General features: G+C 45.6%; 1 protein-coding gene across 2 annotated transcripts in view; it reads right to left on the bottom strand.

Moving 5' to 3' along the window:
- TLE1 (TLE family member 1, transcriptional corepressor) overlaps positions 1-19,793 on the bottom strand; it is an 84,158-nt gene that overhangs the window by 13,046 nt on the left and 51,319 nt on the right. For both annotated transcript variants that reach the window (XM_057720211.1, XM_057720212.1), the window contains exons 9-14: positions 17,416-17,532; positions 13,955-14,008; positions 13,305-13,457; positions 11,767-11,911; positions 10,581-10,771; positions 9,070-9,146 (exon numbers count right to left, since the gene is read on the bottom strand). In XM_057720211.1, coding sequence (XP_057576194.1) covers positions 9,070-9,146; positions 10,581-10,771; positions 11,767-11,911; positions 13,305-13,457; positions 13,955-14,008; positions 17,416-17,532 — 737 coding nt within the window. The remainder of the gene's footprint in view (positions 1-9,069; positions 9,147-10,580; positions 10,772-11,766; positions 11,912-13,304; positions 13,458-13,954; positions 14,009-17,415; positions 17,533-19,793) is intronic.

Raw genomic sequence — 19,793 nt, 5'->3', positions numbered from 1 at the left:
GCTGCAAAAGTGCAAAACACTTAACACCGTGCTCGACACCTGCAGGGGCCTTAGGGAAATGACAGCATTGATATTAAACACCCGTGACTTAAAAAGGGGAAAGTGAGGATATGTTGAATCCAGGGCTCTTATCTCGACCAGTGGACAAGTGTGAGGGCCAGGAATGCGGAAAGGGAGGAAGGCGCGGGGTGGGAGCCAGGAAAGCACAGGGTGGTGGCGAGGCCAGGAAAATCAGGAAATTCATAAATCCTACAAGGCGAGGCGGGGAGACAGTGCTGGGCAAAGAGGAGTGGAGGAGGTTTGGAAAGAGGATTGTGACAAACTGTGGGGCAGAAAGAAGGAGCCCCTGGAGCCCTGGTTAGGGGCCACCCACATACAACCCAGAGCCTCAGAGAGCGGAGTGCCCCCAACCCGGCTGTTTGAATCAAGCACCTGCAGATCTAATTCTGAAATCTGGTGGCAGAACTGAACAGAATAAAGCCCACTGGATGTCACAGATTTAAAAACTGAATGAAATCAAACCCATTTGGGGACTCTTCATTTACTGGGCACACGGCAGAGGTGAAGACACTCCGAGTCCCCACTGGCGCTGTGAACTAGGAAACAGGACTGCATTCTGGGGAAGCAGGTTGTCTTCCCCTAGCAGACTGGCTCCTGTTCCTAAAACTACCCTGTGTCCCGTGGCCAGAGGAAAACAGGTGTTAGAGTTGTTGGTTTGCCGGAAGCAGACACAGCAGTGGCAGAATCCAGCCAACAGTAATGAAGAACCACGGACCCCAGAGATAAAGGCTGCGGCCAAGACCCCGCTCCCTGTGGACTAGGCCCTCTCGAGGGTGAATTTATTGCTGTATTAACAGGTATCTAAAAAAATCTGATCATGTCAAAACCTGCACTCGCTCTTCAAGCTCTTTATGGCTCACCAAGCCCTTCATAACTGAGTGTCAACGAGCCTCAGCTCATGTGACCGCCTTGTATCCTAAATTCCCAGCCGCATGGAGCAATGGGCCAGTCCCCTAAAATATCGCACGCTGTCACATCTCCACGTCACGCACAAACTGTTCCCTCCTGCCTAGAATAGCACCGCCTCCCCCTAAGCGCACGGCACGTCCCCCCCTCCCGCAGCCTGCCTCAACTCTCCAGGTGCCGCGAGTCTTTTCCTGGGCCCTGGCTCATCCTATACATCGGTATCACACTGAGGACTCCAGCCCACGTTTACATTTGTCTGTCTTATTCCCAAGTCCTCCGGGGACAGGTGGGATGACTTCGCCAACGAGCATACAGCTGGCACTCAGTAAATGAATTCGAATGCCCAGAGTCATTTATTGCTACCTAATCAGTTATAAGTCAAGGCAGGAAAGGTTGCTCTGGCGAGGAAAGTAAGCTACGAGCAGGTGGGGAGGCCTCTAACCACCCGGGCCCTGCCAGCCAACTCTCCCTAGTCGTCCTGCCAAATGTGGCAGAGAGGTGGTGCCAACTTTGCCAAGGGGGAAATGCCACCCCCAGAGACGCAGAGCTAATGAAGAGCAAAACAAAAGGCAGCGAGAGCAACAGTGACAGTGACATCCTCCACCCACCCCACCAGCAGAGCCCCGTGGACATGGGACCCCTCAGACACCAGATGCAGCAGAAGCAGCCGTGGGTCACATGTGACCAGCTGGCTTCTGAGTCTGGGAGCTGCAGAGCGTACAGTAAAGTTCAGGAAGTGAGGAGACCCAGGTCAGAGGTTCGGTTTAGTCACTAATAAGACGTGTGGACCACGTGGGACTTATTTGGACCTCATTCCCCTGTTTTTACAACGTGCCCTGACAAAATGTACCCTATAAACGTGACAGCTGAGGTGTGGGGGAAATGAAATCACGTGGGAAAGCACTTGCAGCAAAGTACGAAGCACAATATAGATTCAACCTTTGGTTCCCATGTCACAGGAGGCAGCTGACTACCCCTTATTATTTAGAGAGGAGGGGACGCTACAGCACAGCGCAAGAGGCCCAACTCAGCTCAGGAGTGGAAGAGGTCAGCCAGCCACAGAAGTGGGGCTCTAACCCTCACCTCAGCTTCCACATCAGCACTACCTTTGACACCCTCACCTCTAGAGGGATCATGGGGCCCATCAGGAGGGAGACACCTACCCCACACAAGAAGAGAACACCAGGCATGTCAGCACCATCTGTGTGCTTCATTATAGAGCCCTGGGCACGGGAGGCTCTGAGGACTGGGGCATCTAGATTATTCTACGATAGATGAGAATAATGTGAAATTATGATTTTGGAAGATACTCTCAGCCTCAACAACTAGTATAGTGAAGGTGGTGACTGGGGGTATCGTGGTATGGGGTCAAAAGAAAAGCAGAGCCTTGGGACTTCTCTGGTGGTGCAGTGGTTGAGACATGAGTTTGATCCCTGGTCCGGGAAGATCCCATACGCCACAGAGCAACTAAGCCCGTGTGCCACAACTACTGAGCCTGAGTGCTGCAACTACGGAAGGCCATGCCCGTGCTCTGCAACAAGAGAAGCCACCACACTGAGAGCCTGTGCTCTGCAACAAGAGAAGCCACTACACTGAGAAGCCTGCACACCAACAGGAAGGGTATCCCCTGCTTGCCACAACTAGAGAAAGCCCACACACAGCAACGAAGACCCAACGCAGCCATACACACACACACACACACACTCACACACACAAAGAAAGGAAAGAAAAGCAGAGCCACATTATTCTAAGATTTCAGGGGGAAAATAAAGGTCCTCAGGTATATAATTCATCTACTTACAGTAAAATCTCTTTCTTTGTCAATGTAACAAGCTCTACCTTTAACATTTTTTAGGGTCTACATACCTAACTCATAACATCTGTAAAATCCTTTACTTCTTTCACAGGATCTTTCCATTTTGGCATCGGGCATCCTCCTAAACAGCAAACACCCAGATGAAGGTGCAGTCCCTACCTTATTTGAAGACAGCATCTCTACGTCAATGGAGGGCCTTAGTAACAACTGAATTGCAAGTTGAGGACTTCGAAGCATTAAGATAGGAGACTTTTTGTTTGTTTCCTTATTTAGTTGAATACACGGCTATCTTCATGTTTTAAAAAGGCAAATGCAAAACTTCTTAAAATGGATATGAAAAAGAAATTTACTAGACAAAGTAAAGAAGAAGAGATGGCCTAGCCAATATACCCGGAGGTTCTCCAAAGTCAGCATTTATGATTCCGAGCTCCAGGTCCTACTTCCTCCATCAATTAAATGTTTCCAAGTTGTAAATGTGCTGGGGCAGCAACAGGGCTTCTATGCAGGACAAAGACACAAACCAAGAGATGCGTGGACGAAAAGTAAGACAAAGATAAGTTTAAAACACAGCCACTTAAAAGCTCAATTCAAAAATCCTAGCAAAGGAACCAACCACTTCAGGCAAACATCAGTATTCGATCAAGAAATAGACAAACCACGCCTGGTAAGCTGAAAGCCATTTCTGAAGAGGTGAGGAAGGAGAGAGAGGGAAGGGATAATTGTCCAGCAGCTACACAAAACTCACATCAAAAGGAAAGGCTTCACACGCAAATATAATCCCAAGAAATTAGCTACATATTCCCAGACCATCACAAGGTAAAAAAAAAGAAACCATGTGGTGATCGTACGGCACAAAATAAACACGTTATTTTTAGCATTTAATAGAAAACAAACAAAAACCCCACAACACCCAAATATCATAATGAGTAAAAACGGGGCTGAATAAATTTCCAAATCCACTAAATAAACCAAGTACGGACTCTAGACACGGTCAACAGAGGGGTCAGAAGCAAGATCAGGAATGGATGGGAGAGGGAGGGGCACTGGCCACTGAAACGTCGTCTCAGCTGGAAGCCAGGATGGCCTCTATTCACTGCTGCAAAACATGTTTTCCTAGGAGGCAATTTTACCCCAAATGTAGTTTAGATTTTCTCTTCCCTTTAGGCTCCAACTCCAAAAAGGTAGTTGAAAGATTTATTTAAACACCAAACAAGTGGGTGGAAGATTTCTCAATTACATGTCTAGCATTAAAACACAGGGTGAGGGAACCTGGAACTTAGCTGGAATCTTAAGCCAAACTGTTATTAGTGTGAGTTATGACTGACCTCTAGGTGCTACTGTACGAAGCAGGTAGAGCTCGGCCCCTGAGTATTTATGGGAAGGAAAGCGGTGCCACAGGGCCAGAAAAACGTCTTGAGGGGAGGGAGCGCACAGTACAACAAAGATGTCAGTCTGTCTAAACTTCAGGTTTCTTTTTGATCAGCGATCTCCATAGAGTTCAGGGAGTAAATTTTCTAAAACTAAAAATGAGTTCAAGGTAAACTGACCAAACAATAGCCATTAAATTTTGCCTTGAGGGTTTGGAAACACAGCCAGAGTAACTGCTTATAAATCACCATTACACACCTCTAAAATGCAAACTGCACTCTCCCTTGGAAAAGGATGAATCACAGGGCCTTACACAATCCTGGGCTCACCCCCCACCTAGTCAACTAGGCAAACGTTGTTTACTGGGTATCTATGCTCAAGGGGACAAGGGGACTTCAGAAACTTCAATTCTAGTCAGGAAGAAACAGAGAGAAATACGACCTGTACACGTGATTATAACTCAAGGCCAAAGTGTGGAAAGTGTCACAAGATGTTACAAGGTGCTAGTGGAGAGAGATCACATACGGGAAGGCACCAGCAAAGGCTTCATGAAGGAGGCAGCAGCTGAAGTGGTCTCTGAAGGACAGAAAATATTTCTGCAGGAAGAGGTAGAGACTAGTGAGAAGGGAAGCTGCTCCAGGTTAGAAGGAGGAGGGCTCTTCATGGAATAGAGGGTTACCCCATTTGCCCAGAGCATAAGATGCAAAGAACTCAGGACATGAGGCTGGAAAGAAAGGCTGGGGTGATACTACCAGAGGGGCTACATCAGGAGCTTCTGTGCACCTTATGAAGATCTCTGAGCAAGAAACAGGCAAGATCAGATAAACCGCACCTACGATCTTAGGGAGGACTTTAGCAAATTAAGAGGACTGGGTAAAAATGGGAATTAAACAAGGACGTTTGGCGAAAGTTTGGGTCCAGATGTTGGATAGAATAGGGATAATACATTTAACAAAAAGAAGTTATTAGCAGAAGTTAGGGGTGGGAGAGACAAAAAATGTCCAGGTTGGTTGGGAAACCCTACTGAGATCTTAGATCACTCTGACACAAAAACAAGTACCAAACAGTGGCAATGTCATCTTGCTCTAGGCCACTTTGATAAAAATAATGGAAGGTCACAGGGCCTTTGCATACGCTGATTCCACCACCTGCAGGCTTATGCCCTTCCCCTGCACAATTACTGCAGCTCAGAAAACACCGTGAGAATCCTCCCTTGACCCTCCAGATGGGATCAGCCCTTCATGGGATTTCACAAACCAGTACTCCTCTGTCACAGCTCTTATCTCAATTATACTTGTACATTTATTTTTCTGATTACTTGATTCATGCCATCTCTCCACCACTAGGTTGTGAGCTCCCAATAGGGTCCTCTATGCCTATTTAGCAGATTTCAATGAAATCTGTAGAAGAGAGGACAGGAGGGAGATGACTGATCAGATTGTAGTGGGCAGATGGCATCTGAACCTATAAGGCAGGGCTGAAGCAATGGACATATTCAGCCAGAAGAGATGCTTCGTGGAGAAATGGTGGTCTCTAAATATCTGAAGAGCTGTCTGACCTGAGGAGGATGGATTAGCAGCACACTGTGTGGTCTCAGGCAGTGGGAAAGAACAGGACTGATGGGTAAAAGTTCCAGGGAGACAGATCTCAACTCAACGGCTGGAAGAGTTTTCACACAGCCAGGGAAAACGACTTGCCATCACTAGAGGTGCTGGGTGAGAGGAACACAGCCACTTGGCGAGGTCACTGTAGAAGACTAGAACCACACATGAGCACTCACTCTAGACGCACTTTTAAGGTCCCTCCAGCCCCACCTGCACTCTCCCAGCTGCAGCACTCATCCAGCTGCCTGTGAATCCTCAAGCTCCCTCTTTGTGCTGGGAGCCCACTATCCCTCTACCTGCAACAGCCCACCCTCCTGGCCCCCTCCGCCCAGTGGCTTTATTCTTCCTGCACGAGCCTCAGCCTTCCGAGTATCTGCCCTACCCCAAGGAAGCCCTTCCCTTCTTAACTCTGGTCACTCTTCACCTGTCTGCCTATTACCCCCTGCTCTGTCTTCACAGAACTCAGCACTTATCACAAAGGTAATTCAAGTATTTACTGTTCCTTTCATGTTCCCCCCACATTGGTAGCCCCCCCCCAAAGCTGAGAAGATGAACATTCTCTTTCCTACAGCCCGTCAGGCACCTAACAGTTCCACATCAAACATCCACAAAGAGCCTCCCTCTGCCCTTCCCAAATATTATTTCGATTGGTATTTCCCAGAGAACATCACTTGCAAAACCTTTACCAGCTTGTTCACTCTACCCTGGACGTGATGGTTTGTCACCATTTCTCTTATGAGCCTCGGACAGTCGCTGCCCAGTGTGGTCCGCAAACATTCACTGCTTCCCCTGGCGAGATGCTCATTCTTCAAGACTGAGTGTCGAGAAATTTTAACACAACTACTTAGAGTCGATTCACAATGGCTGATTCTTGTAATAAAAAACTGGGACTTGTATTTTGTGTCTTTTTCTCCCTATTCATCTGTGTTTGCCTGTTATAAGAGTCTCAATCTTTGTCCTATTGGGGAAAAACTGGTCTGTCATCATAGCCGGTTTGAGAGAAACTGCCTCAGGCAGTATTACTTTCCTAAATGGTGAGAACAGTATGCCCTCTCAATACTAATTAATGGATTAATATGACTGCATAGCCCAGATCCCAGACAATGTTCATTTTTCCCTCTGATACCAATTTATTTGATCTTCCTCCCATTAATATGTATGGCTCACCTTAAACTTGAGAGAGAATCAAAATAAAAATATTTTAACCGTTTTAGAAAACAGTGACCCCTCTGGGCCACAGACCAGTGCCCATTTTGACCAAGGAGAGAAAAGCACTGTCATACGTGAGTCTCACAACTGCTCACTGTCATGGCCCTTGCTTACACAGCTGTAAACACAAAGAAATCCAAGGTTCTCACAAGTCAAGGACATGATTATTTTGGCTCTAACAGGCATGACACCAGTACTGCCATTCATCGAAGGTGTAAACTTTGTGTCTAATTGCACACACAATTGCTAGGAACTGGGTGTAAGTTAACCCTCCTCACACACCAGCCTTTAAGACCAGCACTGCAGCTCTCAGCTCTGCCCACCCCATCCCACCAGCCTCACATTTCACATTCAGGGTGGGGTCTTGGCAGCTGGACACTCCCCCACAGCTCTGACTCCTGAAACTGGCTTTCCCTAATGGTTCATTGAACTTGGCCTTAGTTGCCTATTATTTCCCAATAATCAGTAACTATTAATTATTGCATCTTAGTGCAACAGTAACTACCTCTTTTTTTTTCTTTTTAATTTATTTTTGGCCACGGTGTGGCATGTGGGATCTTAGTTCCCCAACCAGGGATTGAACCCATGCCCCCTGCATTAGAAGCACAGAATCTTAAACACTGGGCTGCTAGAGAAGTTCCTGTTTGCCCTTTATCCACTCACCAGACAGTAGGACAACAACACCCAGCTATAATGCTAGCAACCACAGGTAAGAAATACCCATCAGCGCCCTGGGGCATTCCCAAGAAAACACAACATAGTGTTTCACAAGTATTCAATCAGAAGAGATCTACCAGCTGAGAAAGTATATGCAACGCTGCCCCACTTCTCAATCCTGCTCTTCCCTGGGCCTAGACGTCACCATAAATTCTTAACATCTCTACTAGTTCCTAGTATAAACCAAAGCTTCATTTCATCATGAGTCAAATTACCGTGAAATAGATACTATAATGCAGGAAAAGAGGAGCAATGGGAATCTGCTTCCTAAAAGCAAGTGAAAGGGTAAGGAATTCCATCTTTCCTCATGCTATTGGTTTGTTCGATGCAAGGCTACAATAAAAACCACACAAGGATGACCAGGTAGGTGAATGGACCACTCAAAATAATGCAATATGCAACAGATGCATGAGTAATAGCTGAAAGCAACCACTTGAAGGTAGAAGGTATAACCAAAAAACAAAAAAAAAACCAGAAACAAACAAAAAAAGACTTGAAGGCCTGTGACATGTACCTCTATTTGGGAAAAATCAATGAATTGGAATTGGCTTTCTGCCATCTTTTATCCTATGGGAACAGAGTATTTGCTGAGAAGTAAGACAGACTCTCACATTTCAGGTTTGCGTTGTACAAAAATTGACAACTTTAGGAATTCTTTGAAATCACGTTTCAAATTACTAACATTATGGAAAGCAGGTGATTTTAAGTGACTCTGGAAGAATAACTAAAAATGCTTTTCAAATCCTGAATGCTCTTTTGCCCTTTAACCTCTCTCTCCTGCTTCCCCACCAAAGCCACATTGCACTTTATAATCCTGGATCTCTCAGAGGAAGGTACCCAGCAAAACTTTACTGGGGGTTACTTGGGGGGAGTATCAACCTCCGATGTTGGCATCTAACAGAACCTACCTTTCACACAGCTCCCATTTCCACCAAAATAAGGAAAAGGTGGCACTGAGCCGGGAAAAGAAACGACATGTTTTACACTTCTGAGATTTCAAGTTTGTGACAGCTTATTGCCCACAACACAGTCCTATGGAAAATCTCCAGCAGCTATCCTCTAACCAAATGGCAAAGCAGAAGAGCTTTCTGAGGAAGGGTCAAGTGAGGAGGACCAACCACCCCTGGTTCTCTCCTCCCTCCTCGTCCCTGTCTCCAGCAGCTTCTCTACAGAAATAACTAAATGCATGAGATCACCCACAGTGAGAAGACAGAGGCATGACACCTACCAGGTGCCTATTTATAGAAAGTGTTAACACTCCTCGGGAAAAGACACTAAAAATCTCCTTGGAAACGCCCAAGCCTGTGTTCCCTTTGGAATTCGAGTCTGCTGATACCCATGACTAAGTAGCCGCCTTTAAAACAAAACTGAAGAGTTAGAGGTACTTACGGCTTCCCCCCGGGGATTCCTGCCAGGTTTGGAGGGATCGTAGGTACACGCATGTGAGGGGGAGGATCAAACCCAACCTGCAAACAGAATAAGGCATTGCAGACTCAGTTTATGTAGGGCAGGCACTCTATGACACCTCTAAAGACTTGTCACTAGAAACTCAGAAATCCCCAAAGCAACAGAAACAGGGGCATGTGCTAGCATTTCTCAAAGGAACGATTATAACGCGCAAAAATAATACAGCCACCTCTAAATACCACAAGACACACTTCTTTTTTGGGAGGTAGGAAGGTGTGTGATCGATCTGTGCACTGCGAACCAGCTTCCCATGGTAAATACGCCCTGTGGACTCAGGATGTTCTGCCTGTCCAAACAAGTACAAAGAGCAATACACTGTCTGAGTCAGGACAACCTGACTACCAGCTTGGGCACAATTAACGTATTAGGCCAGATAGTTCTTGGTTGGGGGCTGGCAGGATAATTAGCGGCATCCTTGGCCTCTATTCAAGAGCATCCCCCAGTTCCAATAAACAAAGTGTCTCCAGATATGACTGAATGTCCCTAGGGGGCAAAATCACCCCCAGTTTCATACCACTGGTCTAAGTCACTGCTTAGAAATTCACACATGGACTCTATTTTGTGCACCTTAATGAAGGTATCTAAGTCCCTCAGCTGCCCTCTTTGCTTTAAATGATTTTGCCTTCCACAGTCTTTCCTAGCAGTGCAACATAAAGGAAAAAACGATGAGCTTTAATATCACTCCAAGTTATTGGAGGTAATGAAGAAAGGAGAGGAGAAAAATGTACATGACATATTTCAAACAGTCAACAGAAATGATTTAGGGACTTTCATTTGCTATGAGTTATAATCTAGTCCCTTTTCCTGATGCAATCAAGGACTACACAGTCAATTTTCCCCCTCACATGCAGTTCTGTCTCTTCCTGGTCAAACATGAGGCCGTTTACACAGTGGGAGAAGGCAGGACAAGAAGGAGAACCTGCCCCATGGTTTCAGTCCCTTTGTGTTTCTCCCTGTTGGGATGCGATCACTTCTTACACCTAAGGTCACGCTTTTGGGCTTAAAGAATAATATAAGCACAGAAAGAGAAAATTACGGCTTCTCAAATATTTTTTCCTAAGAATTAAAGAGGGGAAGAAAAAAACCCTCAAAAAACGAATGAAAAGGCTTCTGTGAGCTACTTGAGTCATTTCATCGCCTTCCAGAAAAAAAAAAATCTACTTTGGTGGGAGAAAACCAGATGTCCCCTGAACCACTGAAGTAGCTCCTAAACACTGCCTTTTTTCATCCACAAAAACAGTAAAACAAAAAGCGTTTGGCCTTAACTTAATGAAGCAGCATGTTGATGAAAGCGGACAAGAGGGAGGCGAGCACAGTGAGGACACTGGGTCTTTGTCTGCAAGAGCGAGGGCTGCCCGCTGCCGGCCGCTCCTCAGGTCCCGCCCGCCCACCCATGCCCACCCACGGCTGCCCGCCATCCCCGCCATCCCTACCATCGGGGAGCGCCCGTAGGCCACCACGGCGGCCGCGGCTGCGGCCGCACTCATCTGCGGTGACATGTTGTGGAGGCTGGCGTAGGCAGCGCTGGGGCTGGTCAGCTCGCCGTTCATGCCCGCGTGGGGCACCATCCCGAACGGTGCAGGGTACGGGCCGGGCACCGCCAGGGGCGTCCTCAGGCCGGCGGCTGCAAGGAAGCACAAGCCACATGTGACTCACCTGGCTGCTCCAGGCCAGCCTGACTACCCATTCCAGGGTCCTGTTCACTGTCCTTCACCATAGGGAAGGAGGAGGGAAGGCTGGGGGAGCAGAGGGGGCGGCACCACCACCTCCCCCACAGGGCCCCTTCCTCCCTAGAGCTGAATTCGTCTGCAGGAAAGAATGGGCCCCAGGGGAAGCAATGCCCACACGTGTCCTCCTTGGTAGGAACACTGGGCAACGCTGGGAAAGCAGGGAGATTAAGCAGCATTCTCGTACCCAATTCACAGCAGGCAAACCAAGGCACAGATACCACCTGTTGACTTAAACTCAAAAGAAGGTTTTCTTGATAAAATCCGAGATTTCTCCTTCAGCTCGAACTAAACCTGATCCTGGATGTATGTAAATCAGAGCACAAATTCAGGAGGAATATTCTGGGGTCTCTCTTCCTCTGGGCCCAGGGTGTTACGTTTTTCCTTTCCCAGGGAGGAAGATAAAGTTAAAAGTTATGAGTTTATTCAGGGGCTGGAGTCCCAGTGAAACCCTCCCAATCTCTCCTGAAGGAGAGACCGTGATTCCTGAGGGATGTGCCGGCAGAACACAGGCCAACTAAAGCAAGCAAGAATCACACTCGGGCCGGACAGACCGGCTGTTTCAGTCAATATTAGCAAACTCAGACACACAATGATAGTTTGGTAAGGAGCTTACGTGCGGAATAATTATCAGAAACTTTATTGAAGTCCCTGGGATTTGGATTATTTGGAAATAAAAGAAAAGCCAAATGTAAACAGTCAGAGACTGAACAGGGTGCAGCTGCTGAAACCCAAGGACAAACATCTGTTTCTTATCGTGGCTTTTCAGAGATAGGAAGGAGGGAGGCTGGCAGAAAGTGCATCTCGTATTCACAGAGAAACTGCATGACAAGATGAACAGACAAATCAAGCTGGAAAAGGGAAAAACGAAACACAAGAGGCGATGCCCTACCCGCTTGGTTAACGAGGGGGTCCATGGCTGGAGGCTTGCCGAGGCCTGGACGGAGTCCTGGAGTGGCACTGGTGCCCGGCGTTGGCATGTCACTCCGAGGCGTCGGTGTGCTGGATTTCAGAACAGGCGTGCTGGCTTTCTCATGCTGGTATCGTTAAACAAATTAAATGAGTATTATTTTTAATCCAAGCCATATTACACAATTTATCACAACAGCAGCTGGGACACTGGGCACCTTCTAGCTACTTCCTCAGCCAATTTTCATAAATCCACACAATGTTGACAGCATTAACTTGTGAGTGAGAAATGTTGACCTTTCCTCTTCCTGCCAGAATTAAAACTCTAGCTAGAGACCCAGAATATGATCACACTCCTTCCTCTGCAGATTTTATTTTAAAAAGTATTTTTCCATCAGGCTTGTGGACTTTGGATCTAGGCCAAGTTAGAATGATGACCACCCCGAGGAAAGTTCCCGGTCACTCAGAAACGAATGCCCTGGTCACCAATAATATCGGAGGGAGGACCCCGTTTCTATCCTTGCCTCTCAGCAGCAGTGGGATCGAGACTAACAGTGAGAGACAGCAGAGCCATCAATCTGATGAGAAGCAAACTAGCACCTCAGGGGCAAAAGCCCTAGAGCTAGTCCTATCATTTTGAGATGTGCCTAAAAAAATAACTCCTTGGCGTTCAGCAGCACCACCCACTTGCCTACACAACCAGTGTGGACCCACTAGTGCAGAGGCCTTCAGAAGTCAAGATAGTAACAGGGTCACAGGGCATCTTCTTCTGCATCTTAACCCTTCATGTCCTTTTAGTCAGTCTGAGAAGCACTCTGGCGTAGCAAAGAGCATGGGCTAGAGAGACCCCAGGCTCCCCTCCCTCTGGCCTCGGGTCTGACGAGCTGTGTAAACCTGGCTAATTCCTTCGGCTTCCCTCCCCATCAGTGAAATGGGATAATGCCTCGAGGGACTATGTAGGGACTAACTGCAGGGCTGTTATGGCGCAGTTATGGTGAGTGAAGAGATGAGATACTCCACGATGTTTGCTGCATGACTGAAAGCACGAATGGGCCTGATATACCCCCATCCCTCCCTCAGTTCCAGGCTTACCCTGTGCTGCCTTGAGTACACCACCATCTGCCCAGCAACCCAATCACAACATGGCCCGACAGGATGCGTCAGTGTAAAACCACGGGAAATGTACCACTTAAGAAAATGAGGAGTTCTTAGGACCTACGGCGTTTGAACCATTTGCCAAGTAGGAACTTTCAGAGAGCTGTGCCACGAACACATCTCCCAAGTAAGAAGGCAATGGGCATGAAAGCTGGTTCTCTCTCTCTAATCACGGCCCAAAACAGACGACCCAGAGGGAAAAGTAATCACCATGGGGACAGAAAGCAGAACGATGAGTTTCACTTTTAAACCCTTAAAAAATAGCTCAATTAGTAAAAACCCCACATTTCAAATACTTTAGGGAACCTCTGGTTCCCCAAGAAAACTAAACTGCTAAATAGGCAAGTGACAGTTCTTATAACCTACCAAGCTCATTTCTTTGGATTTCAAAGAAGTGGAACTTCCCGAAGAGGCGGTGGACGCTGGGCTGCTGGAGGCATCTTTCTTTAGCAGACGGTTCTTGTCGATCCCGTTTTCTCTGGGTGAGTGGGCAGGGCTTGCTCGTGGAGACGAGGGGTCCTCAACAAGCACAAGCAAAGGTCTCGTGATTTCACTTACAGTGGACGGATCTTTCCCTTTACACACTCTATTTCCACACCAATTCTCCAAATTAAAGGAGAGCCCTGAAAGTCCTTTAGATTTGGGGGATTTGAGGGTGTGCGCCTAACACCGCTATTACAATGAAAAGGATGGTATTTGCAAGCCACCCATGAAGACACCACAAAGAAAAATAATCTACAAACAATCATATCTCCCCTCAGGCTCAGATACTTTGCTCAGAGGGCACAAGACAGAAAGGAGCACCAGACACCAACTTAGGAATCCAAAATGGTTAGGGAAACTTTTTTTTTTTTTAAGGCAACAAAAGTTTGTGTCGGTTTTAGACCATTTCTGTTCTATCCATGAACAACCATTAAATTCTTAATGTGTAAAATTGCAAAAGATCAAAATACAGTGGCTCCATTTCCTTTCTCTAAGTGGCTCTAAAAATAAAGTTTGATAAAGAGAATGGTTACCTCATTGGACACATCCACAACTAAGTTGTCATCACTTTTGTCTCCATCACTGTCCTGAAAAAAAAAGAAATTTTAATATCATTTACTAAAGGGTTTCAGGCTCAATTAAATTTCTATAGTTCTTGGTAGCACACAGACTAGAAAATGACCTGGGACATGCCCACGGGCTCTCTTCCAGAATGCCAGTACTGGTAATTAATACCACCTTCTCCCCTTCTTATCTGACCTGGAGAGGTGCAAAGCCCCAGGCAGGAACTCTGCTGCAGCAGCACACCAGCTATACAATCACAATGTGTATACAGGTGACGGCAAGCTGTAAAACTTGGTGCACAGTAAGGGCTCAATAAATGTTTGCAACAGCTGAATCTCACTTATAATCTGAAATCCACATGTCCTTCCTTATCTCAGCGATCTTTCCCCTCTGGATTTCAAATTAAGAACACAATGTCATATCATTGCTTTTATGTATATCACCTTGAAGGCTGCCAACAATTCTAGCGTTCACAGACAATCTGTGATTATAAAGACAAACCTTGTTCCCATGTGGTTACTAATTACTGCAAAAAAATACAGCAAACAAAAAACTACAAACAACCAAGCTCAGTACAGGCTGGAAAAGCGTACCAAGATCTAACCTCATGATAAGAATAAAGCTCTTTAGCAATCAGCTTGGAATACTCTTGAGATGGAAGAAAGACAGGATGGCAGTATCTGGAGGGCCCTGGCATCCTATGGTAGGGCTTTTATTGTCTTGACACAAAGCCATAAAATTGGCTAATCAGAGGCAACTCCAAGGTTGCACTGAGTTTGAAAAAGCTTCAGAAAAGCTGTTCAGTTTAATAATGTCATCACTCCTACATCAAGTTCAGGGCAGGCTGAAGAAGTCTACTTTCTTAGCCAAAAGGCCTTATATGTCCTTCAGTGCAGAGTAATACAATGAACATACAGAAAAACGGGTTATCGAAATGGGTCCTAATTCTCAAAAAGGAGCAGGCCCCTGGCTTACAATCTACACAATCCTATTACTGATGTTACTGTCAAATAAGAACACACAAATGATGTTTGAGAAATACTAGTACAAGTGCAAATATCACCCATTAGCTTTTTGTGGCCTCCAAGTCTGGCCAGAAAGGTACCCTCAACTCTGAATTCATGTCTTAAATGTTTTATCTAGCCGTACCTAAAGTGTTACATGTGGGAGACCCAATTTACTTTCTTCAATGAAGTGTTACTAGGTATACTTTAGTCACAGGTATAAAGGCACAATGCGATTCACTAGCAATAACAAAAAACTACAAGCAATGAGGAAGCCTGGGTAGTTTAAAGTAACACTCTATTAAAAGAAATAGTTTCATGCAATAAAAGAAAAAATTAATACTAAAGAAAATTTGCTTTCTCTTAGTAAAGCCCACAGAAAAGCACAAATGATTTCAGGCATTAAGAAATCCAGGGTGCGGGACTTCCCTGGCGGTCCAGTGGTTAGGACTCCACACTTCCACTGCAGGAGGCACGGATTTGATCCCTGGTTGGGGAACTAAGATCCCGCATGCTGTGTGGCGTGGCCAAAAACAAAATAAAAACAAACAAAAAAAAACACTGATGGAAAAAAAAAAAAGAAAGACAGAAACCCAGGGTGGTGGTGACAAAATACAAGCCAAAGGGGTTTCCCTTTAGGAAAAACAAAGTATAAAAATGGTGAATGTAATAATGTATGAACCAAATTAGCAAAAAGTAGCAAACAACGCATTCATTATAATGGAACTGTGAAGTGAGTCCTTAAGTAGTCTGAAATTTAAATCTTAGCTTTGTATTGGAGCCTTCTGCAAATATAAACCTTCATGGTACAGTGTACGCCTGTCATCAAACATCTGAGGTCTGAGTCCTTTGCCCCAGGTTCTCCAACATCATCTCAATACGTCACCCTCAACTACCAACACAACTAGACATACCTAGTACAAGCAGGTTACAAAGAAGTCATGCAGAGCTGTGGATTCTAGATCACTCACTACTAAATAATTTATCTACAGAGCAACTCGGAATTCTATCTTTGGCAAATTTGCAAATTTCCATATGTTATGGACTTTCTTCACTAGCTTATTAATAGCTGATGCCGTATATAAAAGTACTTGGGCGGGATACTGGCTCTGGACAAAACATAAGGGACAAATACGTGCTAAAAAGCCTCGGGCTGTGGGGGGGAGATCAACAACTTGGACCAATGGTACAAAGTATGGACCAATCTGGCAAAACATCCAATCCTAGGCTCTAGCTTTAGGAATCCTAACATGGTGATTAAGAGCATGGAGTTAGACTGTCTCCAAGCTCTGCCACTAATTCTGACCTTGGGCAAATCACTTAAAATCTCAGTGCTTCAGTTTCCTTATCTAAGAAATAGAGGGATGGTACCAAACATACAGGGTTGTTTTGAGAGTTAAATGAAACAAGCCACGTGGAAGCACACAGTACCTGGCACTAACTTGAGATGTTACTCAAGAAATGTTAACCACTGTTAGCCATCAGCTTGCGCCAGCCAGCAGGAAGCAGAGGTGGAGCGTGGAAACCTCTGCACAGCCTGCAGAGCAGCCAGCCAGAGGCAGACACCTCTTCCTCCAGAGGCAACAGTGAGTGGTCTAATTCGAATTCTACTCTCACACGGTTCCTGAGAATGTGTCCGTCCTGAAACAGACACTTCGGGACACACAAGAAAACTACAAGGCATCTGTGAGCTGCGATGTTTATGACCCCAAGACCAGAGCCAATGGCCATTTGGCTTGGTTTGCCCTCCTCGTGAATGTGGTTTTAGCTAGATCTGAGTCAAGAGTCCTCACATCCAGTCGTATGATCTCATCTGCAGGATTTAAACGAGATGCCCCCAATGTTTCTTCCATTTTTTTTTACCACGGACTTTTATCACTACACTGCTCGCCATGGAAGAGGATGAACTCTGTCTTAAGACCTAATACAAGACTGAATATATTACCAGAATGGCATCCAAAAAGGTAGTTGATAACACCAAATTCTTGCCCTCATAATTTTAGCAGGACAGGCTGCCAAATTTGCAAGGTCCAGGACAAAAAGAAAATGCAGGCCCTGGCCCCAAAATTGAGAATTTGAAGATGGTGGAGAGCAGAGCATAAAACCAAGGGTGAGGCAGGGCCCTTGTAAGAGTAGGGCCAGTGCAGCTGCACAGGCTGCACACCATAAAGCCAGCCCTACATTTTTGTATCCCCTCTTACGAGTAACTATGGCAGAAAGCCTAAAATTTAATACTGAGCCTGGCAAATACATAATTTACAGCTCAAGAGGGAAATAATATCCTACATGTAAGAATCTATCTCTCGATACTATTATGTTAAAGGATGTGAAGTTATCAGTAAGATTTTACAGAGTCCTTTGTATACTCAGTTAGAAGGTGAGCAAGGAAGCAAACAAATATTATTTCAAGTCCTTTATTTACTTACATAGTGGCTGGAGTCCTTATCGTCCACCTTTCTTTTTTTGATGTCATTGGAAAACTCAGGTCCATTTCTGCGTTTATCTGTGCCTCTCAGACTGTCTGGGACCAAGAGGGAATTACTCTGCAAGACAAAAAAATTAATCAAAGATTTCTTCCCAGGTCTCTCTGTACACATGAAAACCCAACCTGGATGTGACAGCCAGTTTAGAAAGGTGATACCTACATAGCCTTTCATTCCATTTAATTCGTCTCATCTAAAGACTTTGATGGCAAACATTTATAGAGATTTAAGCACTTAAAAGGGAGACCCTGACTATGCAATCAAGCCATCCAAAGCCTGATGGATCCTTCAGGCCCGACTCACTTAAAATGTTCTTCTGTTCTGTTTGCTGTTAGAGAAATGGGAGCCTGCTGTTTATATGTGGATGTGTTTTTATTCTTTCCCACTGAGACTCCCTGGTCAGGAATATGAATGGCCTGTGAGCAAAACCTGAGATCACTCTATTAGACATATTCTGTGACTGTAAGAGTCAATGTGTGCCTCTCTAAAAAGACACAAAGAGAGCGGGTGGGATTAACAGCATGGTTTCCTAAAAGGCAAATCACATTTTCCACAGTAACAACGAAGGAACTCTTTTGAATTCTTTTAATTTATTGTTGAAAATAAGATTTGGTGTTCCTTGCCAAGAGCGCTGAAATTTAAGACCCAAAGCAGGAATTCCAGCCAGTGAATCTTCAACAGCAAGGCCAGCTCCCACACACAAAAGCAGGAACAAGGACTAATCTTTTCCACAAACCACACAGGATACTTTCATTCACATGGGCTGAGTATAAACTGTTGACCCAAAGAAAACAGGCATTTTAGATATTTGAGGGTCACACGACACCATCTGACATCCCCCTTCAATTCCCATCTCCCCTAGGGCTAAAGCATCAGACCATGTTACAATGAGTTCTTTTAAGTGCCGGATTAGCATATGCAAGGGGCAATTTGTTCAGTGATGTGTTACTGCCTTGAACAATGCTGAACGGGCTGTGCAAAAACTTCCTTTTTTAAAGCCCAGATAACCCCAATTTCTGAAAGATGTTGGAGAACTAAGTTGGGCGTCCAGGGCCAACAAACAATGATGTTACCTTTCTCTGCCACAGCTGAAAATAGAAGGGGCTTGGGGAAACCATTCAGTTAGGCCACCTCTAATGCAATACTAGGAGCAAATCTTCAATGGTCCATTTTTAGAGGCCATGGATGGGTCTTCTTTCCTATCCAGCCCAAGGAAATTAGCCAGGTGTCTGGATCTCAAACCTCCCCCGTGAAAACCGTGGACCCCACCATGGGAACGTTCTCAGCTCAACCACACGCAGGAGGAAATCATAAGTGGGAACCAGAAGGCATTCTGAAGCCTCTCTGCCCACTTCAGAGGCTGCCTCTGAAGCAGCTGAGCTTTCATTCATGACCATTCAAGCTCCACAAATGCGAGGAGGCTTACATAAAAGCAGGGGGGAGGGACCAATGCAATTCAATACAGAGAAGCTCAGAATCATGTCTCCAGCACAGTGTGGGGCTGAAAGGTGAGCTGGCTGGACCCCTGAACTAATTACGTTGGTAAATGTCTGCTAAAAACTAACCCCTCTGACCCAGACCCACTGCCTGACAGGACACAGGAGACTTAATAAAACTCCTGCAAAGTGCGAACATGCTGGGGAAGGGAGCAGCAGCTTGCTATCACGTTGGAAAAGTGGACAAACACACCTGACTGTGTTCTAGATTATATCAGCCCCTTAGTCTCCTCCTCCAGACTCAGACCAGATGCATTAAGGGCAGGGCTGTATCATACCCAACTTGATATCTACCCACTTGCCCAGCAGAAGGTAGCAAAGGGTTGGTGTCCACTGGCAATTATAAAAGTTCAAGCCTCTTTCCCTAGGATGCCCCTCTGTAGCCCTCCTGCTGTAACTAGCACTGGGCATCTAAACCACTCAACTATTCAGACAGCTTTTTAACGATCTGATTTTTTTTAATGTAAAGTGGTATCGTGAACACAGAAGTCAACGCCTGTTAGGAACAATGCAATTTCTGCTACAAACAATAACATTTCTCTGGCTGGACCTGTAAGCCTGTCAAGCTTTGAGGCTTCTGCGTCTCCCTGTTAGAAGTTCAATTCCCGTTTGAGCAGCTTAAGTGAGGCCTATAATCTGAATGGGTTTTGCAAAGCTCTGAAAGTTCTTCTAAATTTAGATGGCGCTGGTAATTAGCACCCCTGCTTATCTGAAAACTGGCTCCATTCAGATGGAATATTGAGACAAGTTACGAAACAAAATGTATCATCATACCTTTGATGCTGTAAAACTGATTCAAAACAAGGCAGCAAAGAGCGTGGGCTG

This window comes from Hippopotamus amphibius, chromosome 2 (genome assembly GCF_030028045.1).
Source record: "Hippopotamus amphibius kiboko isolate mHipAmp2 chromosome 2, mHipAmp2.hap2, whole genome shotgun sequence".
NCBI lineage: Eukaryota > Metazoa > Chordata > Mammalia > Artiodactyla > Hippopotamidae > Hippopotamus > Hippopotamus amphibius.
This window is presented reverse-complemented; position numbering and strand designations above follow the sequence as displayed.